At 47.4% G+C, this 17,748-nt stretch overlaps 1 protein-coding gene across 2 annotated transcripts in view; it reads left to right on the top strand.

Moving 5' to 3' along the window:
- Positions 1-17,748, top strand: part of xmas (RRM_XMAS2 and SAC3_GANP domain-containing protein xmas) — a 580,140-nt gene that overhangs the window by 303,921 nt on the left and 258,471 nt on the right. For both annotated transcript variants that reach the window (XM_065450653.1, XM_065450654.1), the window contains one exon: positions 4,781-4,947. In XM_065450653.1, coding sequence (XP_065306725.1) covers positions 4,781-4,947 — 167 coding nt within the window. The remainder of the gene's footprint in view (positions 1-4,780; positions 4,948-17,748) is intronic.

Genomic DNA, 17,748 nt, shown 5'->3' on the forward strand with positions numbered 1-17,748 from the left:
CTGCACAATTGCTGACGTATGTTACGGGACAGTGTATGGGTACTTTTTCATCTAATGCTTCGTGCACTCTACCTAGGGCATAGCAGGCATGCGCTGTGTCATGATGCATGTCATCACTTATGACAGCAAAGCTGTGTGTTGTTTTGCTTGTCGTGGCAACACAGGTGAGATTTGTTGCTTGTGCCAATCGTACAATTGTGTTTCTTTTGAGAGAAGGACAGTCCAATTTTCCGCAAAATCAAAATGCAGAACAATGCTTCCCTGCCGCTCGCACTTCTTTCCCTCATGAATAGCCGCAGCTTGAGGGCGGCGTATCCATACCTGAGGAATACATTTGGTCAACCATTTGCAGACCCCTTTCACAAAAAGGGTCGGAGACGTCTTCTTGATCGAGTCGCCACTTTACCATACAGCAAATTTGACCTCGTCTTCGTCGACCATTCCCCAGACTGGCCAGAGTGAGGCCTCCACTCTGGGCAGCGCTCGCATTTTCCGAATATACAATCTGTGGTCGGGGAGCCACAAAAGCACAATGCTTGAATGCCTTTTAATGAGATTTCCATGCAAGTTTGCATTCTCAAGCGTAGAGACACAAAGGTTGGCACTACTGAAAGAGTAACGCTAACGCAAACTTCTTGTGAGCAGCACCCATTTTGGATGCAGGCTGTAAAACTTTGACAGAGCGATGGCACTTTCGGGGTGAGCAGCTTTTAACATCTGGAATGTTTTGCGGATAGAATGTGTCAAAGACCACTTTGAGACATACTGTCTCTGGCCGTTCGTGACGACTGACACGTCCTTCTTGTTTGGGCTCTGTCGAGAGCACCCAAGTTCGTCCTTGGTGAAGTAGTCGAGCGCAGCTTGCACATCCGATGGGCTTAACGTTGACCTCGTGTACTGCTCAAAAGCTCATCCATGCTTCTCGCACCAATTTCGGGCCTTTCTGAGCATGTACGTTGTAACAGCTGGGATTGCCTGTTGAAGACGTTTGTTTCCAACTTCTCGTGGCACGATAGTTAAGAGACGAAGAGGCTCTCGACAGGACCTTGAAGCCTCATACGCTTGCTTCAAACTATTTAACCAGCGCATGTTGCGCATGCACAACATTCTGTCACAAACAGTTCAGGTGTGCTGATGCTTACGTATACAGCGCTTAAAAATTGAGCGCATCGCGGCTCGTTTTCTCTTTCCGTAAGATCCTCTGCTGCATATGTGAATGGAAGATGATGACCTCAGGAAAGGTGGACGTACCTGTTCAAGTCGTCAATCACTTCTTCTTTCTGAAAGAATGCCTCGCCTGCTTTATCATGGGTGTCACTAGATCAAGACAGGATTTCCTGGAGGCACGTAAAGTAGTGCTGGCAGATCTCATCGGTGTCATGAATATCCTCAGCCTCTGGCAGTAGCTTCCGTAGGGAGGCAACATTGAAAACGTGTACGCAACAAAAAATTTCTTTCTTGGCAATCTTCTTGTGGATGCGTAAATATTGGCCGCAGAATATTCGGACCGAGCTATGAGCCGCATGCATCGCGTGTAGTGAACAGCACTGCACCCTTTCTGTCGCTTTTTCTGTGCCACTGTTGTGACTGAGGCTCCAGAATGTCTCACGGTTTCATGTTTTATGAGCAAGGCTGTCTAAAGCTTTTCTAAAGCTAAAGGCTGTCTAAAGCTAAAGAGTGTGGCCCACTGTGAAAACCTGTGGGCCACACTTGTTATCGAAGGTCCGTCTGGCGCCACCAGTGGCCTCTGCTATTCTCAGCATGGGAAAGTGCGTCAGCAAGGTGCTGACAAAGCACCATAGCTTAGGCAACTTCAGTAGCCTTTGGCTCAGTCATGCCGCACTACACGTTTTTGGACAGTTGAAATGTAGAGGTGAAGTTCGAGCTAAGACAGGAAGACGTTATCTGTGAGCGACACGGAAAACATGGGATAGCGGGAGATGAAATGAACGGCTCAGGAACAGATGCAGATAAGTTTTTAGAAAGGCACAGTGTGAGTTGCACGCAGTGGTGCCGAAGAAGGTTCCAGTACCCATTGCACATGGGGGGATGGGGAGGAGCGAGTGAAGTAGCACCTCCACAATGACACACATGCTGATTTTGGAAGCGCTCCGTCGCTTACAGATTAGCCTGCCTTGGCTTACCGGTGATTTACTGTGTGCACCAGGCGAATTTTGGCAAGGTCAGCCACAATGTGCACTCGCTGTGTCTCGCATGATGTTGACGAGTGAATAATGGAGGTGTAAGTGTGATCCCCACAGAGCATGTAGGCTGAGAACTTGGTACACATTAGCACTTTAGAAGGCAACAAACCCCCACTTCCACACACGCTAGGCACAAATAAAATCTGACAGTACATTTTTGTCTAAAGCAAGCTGCCAGAGCGAAGTTCTGAATTGTAACTAGATTTGCATACTATGCAAACTAATAGACGACCAGCAAAGGTACTGAAGCCAGCGCACTCAACATGGGCTACTTTGGCCTGTTATAGTTTGTGAATAAAGCAAATGAGGAAACATATTATAGCACCCGCATTCTGCCCAACATAAGCAAACTTCCATCCAAAATTTTTTTCAGAAATTGGAATCGGAGTTTTTTTATTCTTTCAGATGAGTTTTGTTTTTAAAGCTTGCCGAGTCAAATTTTTTTCTTATGTTTCATTAGGAAGATAATATTTTCCATAAATGTTACAAAGAGGATGTTCTATGTTTGACAGCTTATTCAAGTTTCTGTGTGAAATAGAAATGGTGCCAAGACGCATCAACGTTACAAAAGTTTTCTGATTTGGGCCATGTTTGGAATTCCTTCTCAAATTTTTTTTATTTTTGGACAGCATAAGAAATATTGCATGGCACTAGTTTACTGTGAAGTGTATTAAAATGAGCAGGAAAGTTTTTTGACACAATGTTTTTAGTTTGCATTTAATTTGGCCTTGAAATCGGAAAATATTGTCTCGGTCGGGAACCCAAATTCAAGGGTTGTCGGCCCTGGATCCGGCAGCCACTGAGCTAGGCTTCGTCGTCTTCCAAAGACCGGCTTGCCTGGCTTGCTCATTCGCTTCCATGGGCACCAATAAAATCAAATATATTGCAATTTAAGTGTCATATAATTGTGTACGCGTTTTGCTGACTAACATAGGCGCTTCATTATGAACTGCGTACGGTCGTCTCGCAAGCACCACCTGTCTCCGATTCAACGACCCAGCGAGCTTCTAGTCATCAGTGGCTGTCAATGGAGCCGATACTGCCAATGTGGCCTTGCAGAAAAAAATCTGCACTGCTTATATAGTCGTATTTATATTGGCATCTTTTGTTTAAAACGTGAGAGCTGTGCAAATACGCTTGTTTTCACTTTATTTGCAAAGCCATTCCAAGCATGCATGCAGGGGCGCCGGTTCTGGGTGGAGCTATGCGCTGCTCTCTCATTCGTACTGAATGAGAGCAATCTGAGTCAAGAATCGTTGTATGCAGCAAATCGCACTCCGGCACGTCGTATGACAGATTGCATGCAAAATCGCACCATGTGTCTCGCACATGTGAGACTCCGCACATTAGACCAAAATGGTGACTGACGAAGACTATGGCTGTGCAGATACCTCTCTCTGGTGAATTATCGGGCCTCGGCAGAAGTGCGGCTAAGCAATACATTTATTTATCACTAAATTGCTCCATTTTATGTAATGTAATATGCAATTTCTTAAGAAATTGACAAACTGTAGCCAAGCGGTCTGGTGAAAATGGATGAAGTGGCGCTTGCTCAATAGTTGACACCAATTTCAAATCACTCGAAAGTGAAGGGAGGGGGTGGGGGAAGAGCGCTTTCATGATGGCGCTTGCACGGGTAGGGGCGCTTGCTCAGAATGTTACGGTAAGTGTAAATAAATTTCCATTCTGTGTATGTAAGCTGTCCAGGTTTCATCTTACTTATGATTTCCGCAATCGGTCTTATACTTTCTTGGTGCGCCATGCCACATTTACTTCTCTTTCTCACGGTGGCACGCCGTGCTGACTGGCGCAAGCAGGAGTGACCTCCGAGATTGCGTCAGTGCCATCTTGGAGGCCACGAGCTAACCAAGCCAAGCCAGCTCACTCACACGTCGGAGCCACAGTAGGTGCAAGGCTACGAAAGAGGGGTGGATCAGGTCATTCACAGGCCAAGTGCATGTTTCTGGCGCTGTGCCAATCTCTGTCTTAGACGGGTTCAGGAAATTTCACTTAAAGTGAAACTCTCCGAAAGTCATGGAGATTGCCAAAGAATGCAGTTAGTCGGCACAACGTGTTGTGTGCTTCTTGAACACGACAGACTTCGTTCACATCTCAGCATGCTAGCTGTTCTTTTGCATCGGTTTCACGACAATAGGAGTGAGCCAAGTGAGAAGCAAGAGACATTGAAACAGAAGGAGGCTATCACAAAGGATGTCGCATGCTAAAAAGTGGGTGTTGCACTTGCCAGAGCCTTTTGCATTGTTTTGTTAACCCATTGAGGGTCGAATTATTTTGAAAAAAACTTTGCCAGGTAGTCAAATTACTTCATTGCAGATCCTAAATGTACAAAATGTATAAAGTCATTTGAGTCGTGGGTGTGTCAGAATCGGGCAAATACTGCCAAATAAGATAGTGGTGTATTCAGACATCTGTATGCCCCTTGTTTCAATTGTGCCCACAGAATTTGTGTTGTTCCCATCAAGATCAAATAATGCAAGTCAGCTGCATTTTCCCTACTCTAAACACGCTCTGAGCACCCTTCAGTTGTTTGAGTGATGACGACGTTTGCGTTTCAGCTGGGTGGAGTTCTGCGAACGAGAGAAGCGCCAGAGGAGAGCCCGCGAGAGCTTCCCTGCAGCTCCCAGCATGCGGTGCAACCTGACTGATCCCAGCCTCAAACTGGAGCCATCGCTGCCCCACAAGAGGGCCAGGATCAGCTGGGACTGCCTGTCCAAGGGGCTCGGTGGGTGTGGCATCAATCGCCTCTTTCTTTACCGGCTGAACAGGTGTTGCTCTCAATACTTTTGGCACAGTGCAAGAATTTCAGTGACTCACCACTTCTATTTTTCCCTGCCATCTGCTAGCTTCCTGGTTAGCTCAGATCGTAGAGTGGCTGTCCCGGAAAGGCGGTGGTCCCGGGTTCAAATCCCAAACCAGGATGAATTTTTCTTCAACTGCGAGGCTTTTCTTTCGAGGAACCTATATGAATTTCCTTTGTAGCAATTGCTACGATTGAATGGATGTCTCATTTTTCCTTAACCCTTTCAGGCGCCACTTGCAATTATGCATAGAAAAAAATTTTTTTATGTATAAACATTCTTTTTGGGACCTAAGAAACACAAAACCATCGAATTCTTGAAAGTTATCATGAAACTTTATTATTTGCAACATCGTACACAATTGTGTACACAGCGCCTCGGTGGTCACAAAATTCACTTGTGGAATGCGAGGAAGCAATTTCTCTCTTTCATCAGGCTCAGTGGCACGGCGCATTTCATGCAGAATATCCGGGCGCCTCGTGTGCACTTCTCGAGCTTACACCTAATTCGCACCTTCTGGTCGCAGGATTCGGGCCAATGGTCAAAGGAGTCGCAGTGCGCGTCTGTGCAAGGAAGCGATATTCTTGCTTTTTTGCCCTATCTTTGGTTGTGGTGCTTGGATCTCTGCAAGAGAAGGCCTTCCACGCTTTTTCTCGAGTAGTACCGACTTAATTAATGCTTCGGCAGCTTGCAAGCGAAAATTCATCAAATATAGAAGTTTAGCTCTAGGCAGCGTTTGGTTGACGCGGTGGTAGTCCAGCAAAGAATTGCAGGTACCCAGGTTCACAAAAGGAAAAAGCACTCTCAGTGTCCACTTCTTCAGCTTGCGTTTCCCCTGCAGCAGCATCTTCCTCTTCTGTGAGGTTGGTGAACGCAGCTGCAACGCAGGCGTCGGTCGCTTCACACGTGGCTTCTTCTTCGTCACTTTCCCCGATGTCTGAAACATTTATCAGCAATGAGCTCCAAAAGCCTTTCAGCTGTTTTTGGGGTTTTCTTATGCTTGTTTGCACTGTAGAAGGAAGAACGACGAATGGCCAAAAAACCTGGAAAGAAAATCAAAGCAATTCTCAGCGTTCTTCATTTCTGCAGCGACCACGGCGCTTTGTACACAATCGTGTACACATGCGCGTGCGAGCGTTAGCGTTCGGTCATCTCCTCAGAATGTATGAAATTATCACTCCTCGGTACTTCATATGATGCACAAGCGTGTCTAATTTTTTTCGCTTGCCACAATAAAAAAAAAGCGGCTCTAAAAAAATAAGAACTTGACTCACCGCTCTTTGCTGCTCCAGCGTCCACCATTTCTTGTTTTGATGTGAACATCTTCACCGAAATGTGACAGATGGCACCCGAAAGGCACATGGTTGTCAGTTTAAAGTTTGGGAATGCGCTAAAAACAACCTAATAGAAAATTGCGCGCCCTATACGTGAAAAAAACACCAGAAATACAATGTACACAATTGTGTACAAGGCGCCCTAAAGGGTTAATTAGTTACTTCTCTACACCTTACGGGTTTCCGCAGAACTGTTACGTCAAACTCTTGCCTTTACTTCGAGTTTTTGACAAATTCGACTTCGCCCTGCCATCTGCTAGCCTCCTGGTTAGCTCGGATGTTACAAGTGGCTGTCCCAGAAAGTCGGTGGTCCCGCGTTCAAGTCCCAGACCAGAACAAATTTTTCTTCAACTGCACGGCTTTTCTTTCAAGAAACGCGTATGGATTTCCTTTGTAGCAATTGCTACGATTGGGTGGATGTCTCATTTTCCCTAAATGCTTACTTCTCTCCACATTGCGGGTTTCCGCAGAACTATTACGTCCGACTCTTGCTTCGAGTTGTTGACAAATTCGGCTTTGCCCTGCCATCTGCTAGCCTCCTGGTTAGCTCAGATGGTAGAGTGGCTGCCCCGGAAAGGTGGTGGTCCCAGGTTCGGGTCTCAGACCAGGACGAATTTTTCTTCAACTGCAAGGCTTTTATTTCGAGGATCCTGTATGGATTTCCTTTGTAGCAATTGCTATGATTGGATGGATGTCTCACTTTTCCTTAATTAGTTACTTCTCTCTGCCTTGCGGGTTTCCACGCAACTACTACGTCAAACTCTTGCCTTTGCTTCGAGTTGTTGACAAATTCAACCTTGCCCTGTTATCTGCGAGAGAGTGCTGCTTAACGTGACCAAGCTCATAGGGCCTTGCTAACTTTCCTGCAGAAAACTGATTTGGCCTCCCGTTTATAGACATTTTTTCCGTGTTTTGACTTTATTTTGTCTGTGTCTGTGTCATTTGTTTATTTCCCATTTTCTTTCCTATTTCTTTGTTTCGTATATTCTTCTCCTCTTTTCATCCCCTCCTCTCAATAGAGTTGGCAGGCGTTGTTCACCTCTCAGTGGCAGTTGTCAGCTTGCTCTGCTCCCTCCCTGTTTCCTTTGTGTAATTGTATATTTTCATAACTAATAATAATAATAATAATAACTGGAAGTAACTTGCGATCGTGGCATTGCAGTCATCGGGCAGCGCATATTGTTATTTGATCACACTCGGGAATTGATGAGCTAGACAGTCCGAAGCAGGGCTGCTTCCTGTTTAGAAGCCTTTGCGAAAATTATGGCATCCGTAGTTCGCAGTAAAATAAGGGCGAGTAGCTCCGATAGATTTCTGGTCTCTCAATGCCCGTCTATTCTAAAATTGCCAAGACATTTAGTTAGGATGGGCTCTCTACAGCAAGCAGCACGCGTTATAGCGGATTAGGTGAGACTCGGCTAGGCGACTGGCAGAGGCCTTCTGGTGTTAAGCGTTCAGCCAGTGACGAGACGCTCTCTCTATGTGAATAATTATCTCCCAATTTCTTTCTTGATGGCTTTAATGCGCGTCCCCCACTTGTCTTGTCGTATCCATCATCCTACTTTCATTATGAAAATTCTTTTCCATTTGTCACTGTCGCACTCTCCAACATTCACCGAGTTGTTGAACGGCACGGCCGCCCCTAAAATTCCTATATTTCTGTTTTTGCATGGACTTTGAAGCCATTCACCTACCTGCCCTCCTATTTGTTTAATGTGGCAGTTTCTTAGCTTCCCTGGTCCAACATCCTCGTCCTTGATATATTTTGTCATGCACAAATCGATGTTCTGTAGATCTTCCTTTCTTGTCCCGTTTTTTGCCCTGTTTTTATTCTTGACAGCGTGTTCAAACTAGCCTAACAGCAAGGTCGTCTCAAGTTTAGTAACATAATAAAAGTTGGAGACAAGGGGGAAAAAAGAAGAAAAAGTATATCCGGGTCCCATGCACTGTTAGAATTGATGTAAGGGCAGCTTTCTGTGCAGTTTCCTTTGATTAACAATAATTAGTAGTGATTGACGGCAAATGTTTGATTACTTCAACTTTTAGTCCAACACAAGAGGTGTTGATGTTAAATATTACCTTGCATGCGCCACTGCTGTTTGTTTGCATAGTGCACAAACACACAGGGACAGGTGTTTGCTTCAGGCGTTGTGCGCCATATTTTCTAACCTCTGAGAGGGTTGAGCCTTGTCATTGCCTCACATGGCACATCGCATTGCGGCAGAAGTATTAAACTTGAATTGGATTATAGGGTTGTGCGTGCCAGAACCACAATAGGATTATGAGGCACGCCGTAGTGGTGAACTTCGGATTAACCCTTTACTGCACAATTTTTTGCTTCCTCAAAATATTATTCATGGAGTTGTAGGGAAGCATAACAGTACTTGTACTCCCATGGAAACTTACTTTGGCGAATGTCTGTGGTTTCAATTTGCAGAAAAAGGGTATGTTGCATATTTGCAACAATGTGCAAATAAAGAAGAAGTTGAAAGTAAAAGATAGATTTAGTGCGATTCATGCTCAGATGCTTATTTGCACGAGACAATCATTGGTGCACCTATGATTTAGTGTGGAACAAAGAGAAGCACTTGGACATGCTTGTGCAGCACAGGTGGCTCCCACACTTCGTGCAGTACGTCATGCAGATTCCCGTGCAGCCAGGAAACAATGCAGTGTTTTCGGGTTATTGTCAAAATGTAGAACATCGAAGCAGAGACGTAAAGCTGTGCCCGTGACGACGTGACACGGCAACGTGCGGAGGCACAGCGTACTTTTGAAAAAAAAAAAAAAGGAAATTCGACCAGAGAACATCTAGTCCACATGTTGAATCGAAACGGACTTACACTCGTGGCTGTCGTGACTAATTGAATAGTCACTGCCTTCACTATCAGGAGGAATTGCTGGCCCATACCAGCGTTTCGGAGCCATTTCACTTTTCCGAAGAAAATAAACCATGTACACGTTGTTGCATTTGTGCAACATAGCAGCGTTCTGGCGCCACGAACAAACTATTCCGAAATGACAATGTTTTTTTTTTAACCTACAGAATCGGAAGGATGTGTAGCATAGCGTAAGAATTTTTTTTGCACTTTGTCTTATGGAGAAATACATTTACAATTTGTAAAACTTACCTATATCACTGCTCACGGGCGCACGCAGCCTCCGCCACGTTTGTTTTGGTACAAGATGCGAAGGATTAGCACAGATTGCAGCACAAGGTGGCGCGTTTTACAGACCAATGTTGCGGGAATGCAACAACGTGTACAGGCAGCTCCAAACTGACTTTGCTTCGGTTTTTAACACCGTTCATCAGAATGTTGCGTAAATGCAACAAGGTGCAATAAAGGGTTAATTTTGACAGCCTGGTATGCTTTAACGTGTCACTAAATGCAGGTGCACTCGAATTGTTATTCTGCCCCCGTCGAAAGGTGGCCTCTGCGGTCGGTATCAAGCCTGCGACCTCAAGCCATGCCATAGTCACAATGCACTGTGGCGGGCACAGAAGTATTGATTTTACATGCGATCGCTCACGTAGTGTCACCTGGACCCTACGGTGTGCTTTAATGCGGCTTTGGTTTTGCACACTCTGCATAAGTTGTCTGCTTGTTTATTTTATAGAAATAGCAGAAACATGCCGTACCGTACGTTGAATATAAATTTGTCCAGTTTATCTGCAACTGCTGTCGTGTCTAGTAGTAGCGTTTTCTTGGCATCTCACGTCAATTTCTACCTCTCCTGCCATCCCCCCATGTATGCGAGTTGCGAGTGAAGAGTGCAAAGGCTGTTATTCACTTGTTTCATGGCTGCATTGGTGGTTTCCATTCTCTGCCTCCTCTCCCCCTCCTCCCTACCATTCTATTTATTTCCCTTCTGAACGGTTGCATGTTAGTAGAAAGGTAAGCGCTGCCGCAGTGCTTTTGTGGGAGGGTCACGGATAATTACAGTTGTCAAGAGGCTTACGTGGTGACGCCCAGGGAGCTCCAAAGAACATTGTGCACATTCAACGCAGTGCAAAGGTCTAAACGAGTTTCTCATGTCGCCTTTTCTCTCTGCCGCGCTTCTGTCATGTACACACATGCTCTGCACCACCCCCGATGCAGTGAGCCTGACAGCAGCAGAAGCCTCAGTAGTGGGAAAGTCGAAAGAAGAGGCACAAAAAGCTTTTGTTTAAAAAAAGGGGGGGGGGGGGAAATGCTTATTATGCTTATCCCAGACAAGCAAGTGGCAATATTTTCGGAATGCTTTTCTTCCGCGCAGCGTTGTCGACGATTCGGTCAAGTGCCAGAAATGAGAAGCTCGTCGACGACATGATGGCCTGGTGGGGAGTAACAATGCCCCCAAGGTTTATGCACACACTTGTCCCATCTTTATCTCTGTGTGGAAATTTTAGTGCCAATTCTCCCTCAGGAGTTTTGGTTAACATGATCCGGAATGAGCTAGAGGCATGCCATAAGTGGAGCCGCAATGTTCTGTACATGGGAGAGGGGATCCCCTCCCCCACCTGTAAACTGCCACTAGTCCTCACCTTGCTTCCGCATTCAAGCTTTCCCTTTCACCCGTGTTGCTCTTTCAGAGCTGTTCCATGGGAAAGGGGGTGCGGAGTTTGTCAGAAAATGTCGGGGGAGGTTTCGACTCTCCAGACCCTCCTGGCTACACCAATGGAGTGCATCAAAAGTTGGAAAGAATAACTCGAAAGCAGTGCAAATCACCTCCTAGTTGGACTTGTTGTAGGCATAAATCTTTTGGTTAAGTGTTTTTGCAACCTTCACATGCAGAACTGATAAATCTGCTAGAATAACACTGTGGTCGCTCAATCCTGGCAACACTCGTACATTCTATACAACATAAGGTGCGTTACAGAGGAAAAGGTCAAGTATGCGACCTGTTACATCAGTGCATGATGACTCATGCACATACTGTTAGAAAGTGTTCTGATTCACAATATCAAAGAAAGTTGAGTATAGAGTCCCTCGAGCAGTATCCCTTTGTTCCCCGGCTGACCAGTCAGTATCCGGAAGGTTAAAGTCCCTCCCTAGAAGAAGGCATTGTTGTTAATACTTTCAAGAACATTGGATAAATGAACTAGTAGATTGATAGAAAAGCCAGGAGGCCTAAAAAATTGCCTTACAAAAAATCGATTCAGTTTCACTATCGGGATATTCCAATTGGACACTTTGGGTACTAGTATGGAGAAGAATAAACATCCCTCTGCCATGTGCACAGCGGTCTCGACGAAAACACTCCTATGTGCCAGGAAATATTTCAGTGCTTGAGACAGTCGGTTTGAGCCAAGATTCTGTGCCCAGAACAATGGTCGGTTGGATGGTACAAAGAAAAAAGTGAAAGTCGTCAACTTCATTTTTTGTACTGGCAATTGATTAACAAATCACTGACCGGACACATTGCAGCATTAACAGTACCTTGTCACTGCTCCCGTACAACGGCGGCTTCATTGTCCCATTGAAAGCGCCCTGAGTGAAGGCTATCAAATTTCAGATCTGGTTTAAAGCCTTATTCGATGTTTTCTTTGGCATAAGCCCATAATTTCTTACACTTCTCACAGGCAGTACGGCAGATATAGCAATGCTCTATCCCGTAAGCTTGAATGCTTTTGCAAGCACAGCTTGGCGGTCTTTAAAGAATTGAAGCACACAATAATGGGCCGACTTCTTCCGTCGTTGAATTTGCCCAGCCTGTGTGCATATTCTGTGGATAACGAAGACAATTCAAGCTTCGCAGTGCACTGACTCATGATGAGTTCCTCAGACTCGGCTGCCATTTCATAGGCATTGGGATCTGCCAAACCATAAAAAAAAACAAAACAAATTATTGCACCTCTCACAGTTTTGCAAGTCATCCATTTTTTTAAGAATGCTTGTCAAAGCATCATGATCTTGTTATTGCTGATCTTCAACGTTAGCTAACGTTATTTCAACTGCGTCAATCTTTTCTAGCTTAGTTTCTGAAGAAAGAGTCCAAGCAATAACGCCTGCGGTCAGCTGCATTAACTTACTTTGACCATTCAACAGTTCTTGGACTTTTTCAGCAATTGGTGGCCCTGGGTTACACTCAATATTCCCACCACAAAGCAGCAAAATCAGTAGGTAAAATTCTGGGCTACAAAAAAGTCAGAAATGCCACCTTACATGCACACGATTTGACAACACAAAACCCCATCGCTGACAGCAAAAAGCGAGGTAAAGCATTTTAGGTGGAACCGGCAAAATGTAGCATGATGCTTTCAAGGGGTAAAGATAAAAATGACCTGCAAGAGCTGTAGAAAACTTGTAAAGGTCACCACCAGCTCACCAGTTCCGCGCCCAATCGTCACAGTGTAGCTCTGGTGATTTTGCAGCCAACGCTTGGCAGCGTCGACGCCCACTTGGCTGTGTTGCCTGCTCGGAATCGCAAAACAATCAAATTCGTCACAGGCTGGACATTCCTGCAGCTCGAAGGCCTCGAACAAGTCAGTCAAAAATGAAAAACCACTGTCGACCAGTTCCAGGCATGCGTGGTCAAACCTAAATCAATCAGGAAGGACCACCATGGCAATGTTCGCCGAAAACACCTACGTGAGCTGTAGAAAACTTGTAAGGGTCACCACCATCTCGCCAGGTGGCGGTGCGGCAAAAGTCCAATAATTTGGAATTGAAAAATACCAATTAATTTCTTACTGAATTGTTTGGACTAAGACTCAACATGTCCGTGCACTGAGTGTTGTTAGGATTGGGGGCTCAATCCCATCTCTCATAATCAGTTGTCAAGATTGGAGTCAGGCATGAATTAGAAGGTAGCTGGCCCATGCCGTCGTCCAACTTATTCATGCCGAGGACGTTGTTGAAGGTGTTAGGAAGAAGGAGTGCGCCGTGGACAGCTCCGCAGCCGGATCGCCAATGCTACTGAAGTGGGGCTCGGGCTAGACTCTGTTCCTGGTGTGACTGGCTAAGCCTATGCTGTTGGGTGTATATCTTGCCCGCGTCCATCGTGCCGTCCACAGCAGTGTCGGACTTCTTTGCCATAATTGGTGGAGGTTTGCTGGGTCTCCTGTCATCCTGGCATTGCGCAGCCGGACTCTCCTTGCCATCATGACCGCCGCAAGCGCCACGAGCTTACCACCACCTGCTCCCCAGTCCTCCGTATGCCCCGGCACACTCCGTCAGTGGGACCCTCCCATCTTCAGCGGCACTGACAACCACGACGTTGATGACTGGCTCTCATCATACGAACGCATTAGTCTAAACAACAAATGGGATGACATCACGAAACTGACCACCGTCCCTTTTTACCTCACCGACATTGCCCACTTGTGGTTTCGGAACCACAAAAGCGAAGTCCCAAGCTGGACGGTGTTCAAGACAAAGTTCAGCGAGGTCTTCGGCCACCCTGCTGTTCAAAAGCTTCGTGCCAAACAGTGTCTGCAGTCGCGCTCTCAGCAGCCTGGTGAGACCTTTACCAGCTACATCGAAGATGTCATCGATCTCTGTAAACGCGTCGATGCATCCATGACTGAGGGCAATAAAATCAAGCATATAATGAAGGGTATCGACGAGGATGCATTTAAGATGCTCATTTCAAAGAGCCCCTCTACTGTTGCACAAGTTGTTGAACTGTGCCAAAGCTATGACGAGCTCTGCCGTCAACGCATCCTCACTCGCCGTCCTGTTCCCCATCACGAATCGTTGTCTGGCTTGACCTCCCCTATTCAAGATTCCACCCTCCTCTCGCAGATCAAGGCTTTCGTCCGGGAAGAAGTAGCTCGCCAGCTCTCCCTCATCTCCAACCCGCCGGACTCAAGTTCGTCCCTTAGCCCGACCCTACGACACGTTATAGAAGAGCAAGTGTCCGAGGTCTTTCCTCTGGAACGGGCGCCTCAGCTCTCCACCCCATTGACTTACGCCGACGCAGTCGCACGACCACGACCGCCGACCTTCCGGGCTCCACTTCCGATGCCTAGCCCTGTTTTAACCCCCACACTGCCACGACCTCCAGCCCATCGAGTAATTAATCCCTGGTGCACATCGGACAATCGGCCCATCTGCTATTCGTGCGGTATTCCCGGACACGTCGCACGCCTGTGCCACCGGCGTCCACTTCATCCATGTGACGACCCACGCACAGCCGCGTACGACCATCCGTCGTCTTGCGCTCCAGACCGCGATTTACCCCTTCCCCGCCCAAGCCTTCGCCCAGTTTCCGACTGCCGTTCTCCTTCTCCTCGTCGTTGCTCGCTCTCCTCGATGCGTCGACAGCTCTCTACCGCTGACACGAAAAACTAAGTGGCGCAGTTCCAGAGGCAAGAACTGAGTCATCGTCACAACGCTCAAGCCCTCTTTTTTTGTCGCCCAACGTTATTGATGTCGCTGTTGAAGGAGTCTCTGTGCTTGCCCTCACTGACACAGGTGCTGCCATATCTGTAATTGCCGAAAAACTATGCTGCTCAATACGAAAAGTCGCGACGCCTTTCTTCAGTCCTTTACTCCGCACGGCCACAGCACAGCACGTCCAGCCGGTGGCTGCGTGCACCGCCAGACTTGAAATTCAAGGAGTGCTCTACACAGTCGAGTTCGCCGTTCTTCCGCACTGTTCCACGATATTATTTTAGGTTGGTACTTTCTCTCCCGTCACCAAGCTGTTATTGATTTCTCCCGTGCAGAAGTCGCCTTCTCTTCGCTTGGCAATGCCATATCTGATGACGTTTCGCTTTCCTGCACCAAGTTGTCCCTCACTGACGACATCCATTTACCTCCGCACGTTCTGGCACCTGTATCCTGTTCCGTTGCCTTCGACTCTACCATACTCTTCACGCCTTCCACTGCTTTCATTCACCGCCACCTCTCACCACTCCCAACTGCGTTGCTTAGCCTTCAAGCTGGTGCTACTCACCTTCCTAGACACAACCACTTCCCATTCCCAATTGCGTTGCTTCGCGGTGAATCGCTCGGCTCTGTGGAGCCTTACGACACCATTACCACGTCGGAACTTCCTGTTGGATCATCAGAGGTCAACACCCTCTACTGTAGTCCCGTACCTGCCACATCGCCTGAAGACGTTTTCAGCCACGTCATCGACAACGCCTTAAGCTCCACTCAACGCCATGACCTTCTCCGTCTCCTCGAGAAATTACGTGCTGCTTCTGACAGCCATAGCACTTCTCTGGGCCGAACGACGACTGTATGTCACCGTATTGACACCGGTTCTCACTCACCGCTACGGCAGCGACCCTATCGCGTCTCGTTGACAGAACGACGCGTCCTTGATGAGCAAGTAGGTGACATGCTAAAGCGTGGTGTCATTGAACCGTCCGACAGCCCATGGGCATCGCCAGTTGCTTTAGTTAAAAAGAAGGATGGCTCGATCCGCTTTTGCGTGGATTACCGTCGCCTAAACAAAATAACCCGAAAGCATGTTTATCCATTGCCGCGGATCGACGATGCCCTCGACAGCTTACAAGGTGCAGAGTTCTTTTCCTCCCTCGATCTACGCTCTGGTTATTGGCAGGTGCCTATGGCTGCAGAAGATAAGCCTAAAGCTGCTTTCATCACACCAGATGGCTTATACGAATTTCGTGTGATGCCATTTGGACTTTGCAACGTGCCCGCAACTTTTGAGCGGATGATGGACACTATTCTTCGAGGCCTCAAATGGAACAAGTGCTTGTGTTATTTGGATGATGTAGTAGTGTTCGCACCAGATTTTCCTACTCACCTTCATCTCTTGGAGCAGGCTTTACGCTGTCTCAGTGACGCTGGCCTCCAACTAAATCTGAAAAAATGTCACTTTGGGGCATGCAAGCTGACAATTCACGGACATGTCGTGTCGAAGGACGGCGTTCTCCCTGATGCCGCTAAGCTCCGTGCTGTTGAAGAATTCCCGAGGCCAACGTCTCTAAAAGACTTGCGCAGTTTCATTGGCCTCTGCTCGTACTTCCACCGCTTTATTCGAAATTTCGCTTCGATTATAGCACCTCTGACAGCTTCTTCGGGGAGACCCCAATCTCTTCGCGTGGTCCCCGACTTGCGATGATGCCTTCACGGCGCTACGTCGCCTGCTTACAACACCACCGATACTGCGCCATTTCGATCCAACTGCTCCCACGGAAATCCATATGGATGCTAGCGGTGTTGGTCTTGGCGCTGTGCTCGCCCAGCGAAAGCCCAGCTGCCAAGAATATGTTCTTGCTTACGCGAGCCGCACTCTGATGAAAGTTGAAGCGAACTATTCTGTCACGGAAAAAGAATGTCTCGCGATCATCTGGGCCATCACAAAATTTTGCCCATACCTGTACGACCAGTCCTTCGATGTCGTTACTGATCACCACGTACTTTGCTGGTTGTCGTCTCTCAAGGATCCCTGCGGCCTCCTAGCCCGGTGGGCACTGAGGCTCCAAGAGTACGATATCTGGGTTGTCTACCGCTCGGGCAAGAAGCACGCTTAAGCCGATGCTCTTTCGCGCTCGCCTGTCCACGCCGACATTGTCAGTGTGTCCGTCCTAGATGACCCACTTCCATTCGCTTCTGTCGACATGACTTTGGAGCAGCGCAAGGACTCCTGGATTTCATCTTTGATAGATTACGTCTCTAATTCACCTACACACCCACCAACGTGACCGTTACGCCGACAAGCTTCACACTTCGCCAGCCGCGACGGAATTGTCTATCACCGTAACTACAGGTCCGACGGCCGCAAATGGCTGCTTGTAATACCTCGGCAGCTCCACACTGATGTATGCGCCGCTTTCCATGCCGACCCTCAGTGCGCACACGCTGGTCTCTTCAAGACCTACACCAGAATATGTCATAGGTTTTATTGGTGTGGTAGGTACACATTTGTGCAAAAGTGCATTCGCTCTTGCACAGAATGTCAATACCGAAAGCCTGATCCTTGCCGCCCTTTTGGACCAATGCAACCTTTGCCGTGCCCTTTGCGACCTGACCGGGTTGGGATAGACCTCTACGAGCCTCCATACACAGCTGCTGGCAATCGCTGGGTCATTGTAGCTGTAGACCATCTCGCCAGGTATGCAGAAACGGCCGCTCTGCCAGCCGCGTCTTTCTCGCCGATGTCATTCAAGAACTTCTCGCTGAATGCTGCGTTATTCATCGCTGTACCACCGCATATCACACGCAAACAAACGGATTGACAGAACGCTTTAACGGAACTCTTGGCGACATGCTTTCGATGTATGTCACCTCCAACCACACCAACTGGGACCTCATCCTTCCCTATGTCACGTACGCCTACACTACAGCACCCCAGTCAATGACGGGCTTTTCTCCCTTCTTTCTTCTATATGGCTGCGAACCATCATTTCCCATTGACACTATTCTTCCTTACCGTCCCAACTTATCAGAGGGTGCACGTGTTTCCAAAGCCGCCCGGTATGCAGAAGAT

The sequence above is a fragment of the Dermacentor albipictus genome, chromosome 5 (assembly GCF_038994185.2).
Source record: "Dermacentor albipictus isolate Rhodes 1998 colony chromosome 5, USDA_Dalb.pri_finalv2, whole genome shotgun sequence".
In the NCBI taxonomy this organism is placed as follows: Eukaryota; Metazoa; Arthropoda; class Arachnida; order Ixodida; family Ixodidae; genus Dermacentor; species Dermacentor albipictus.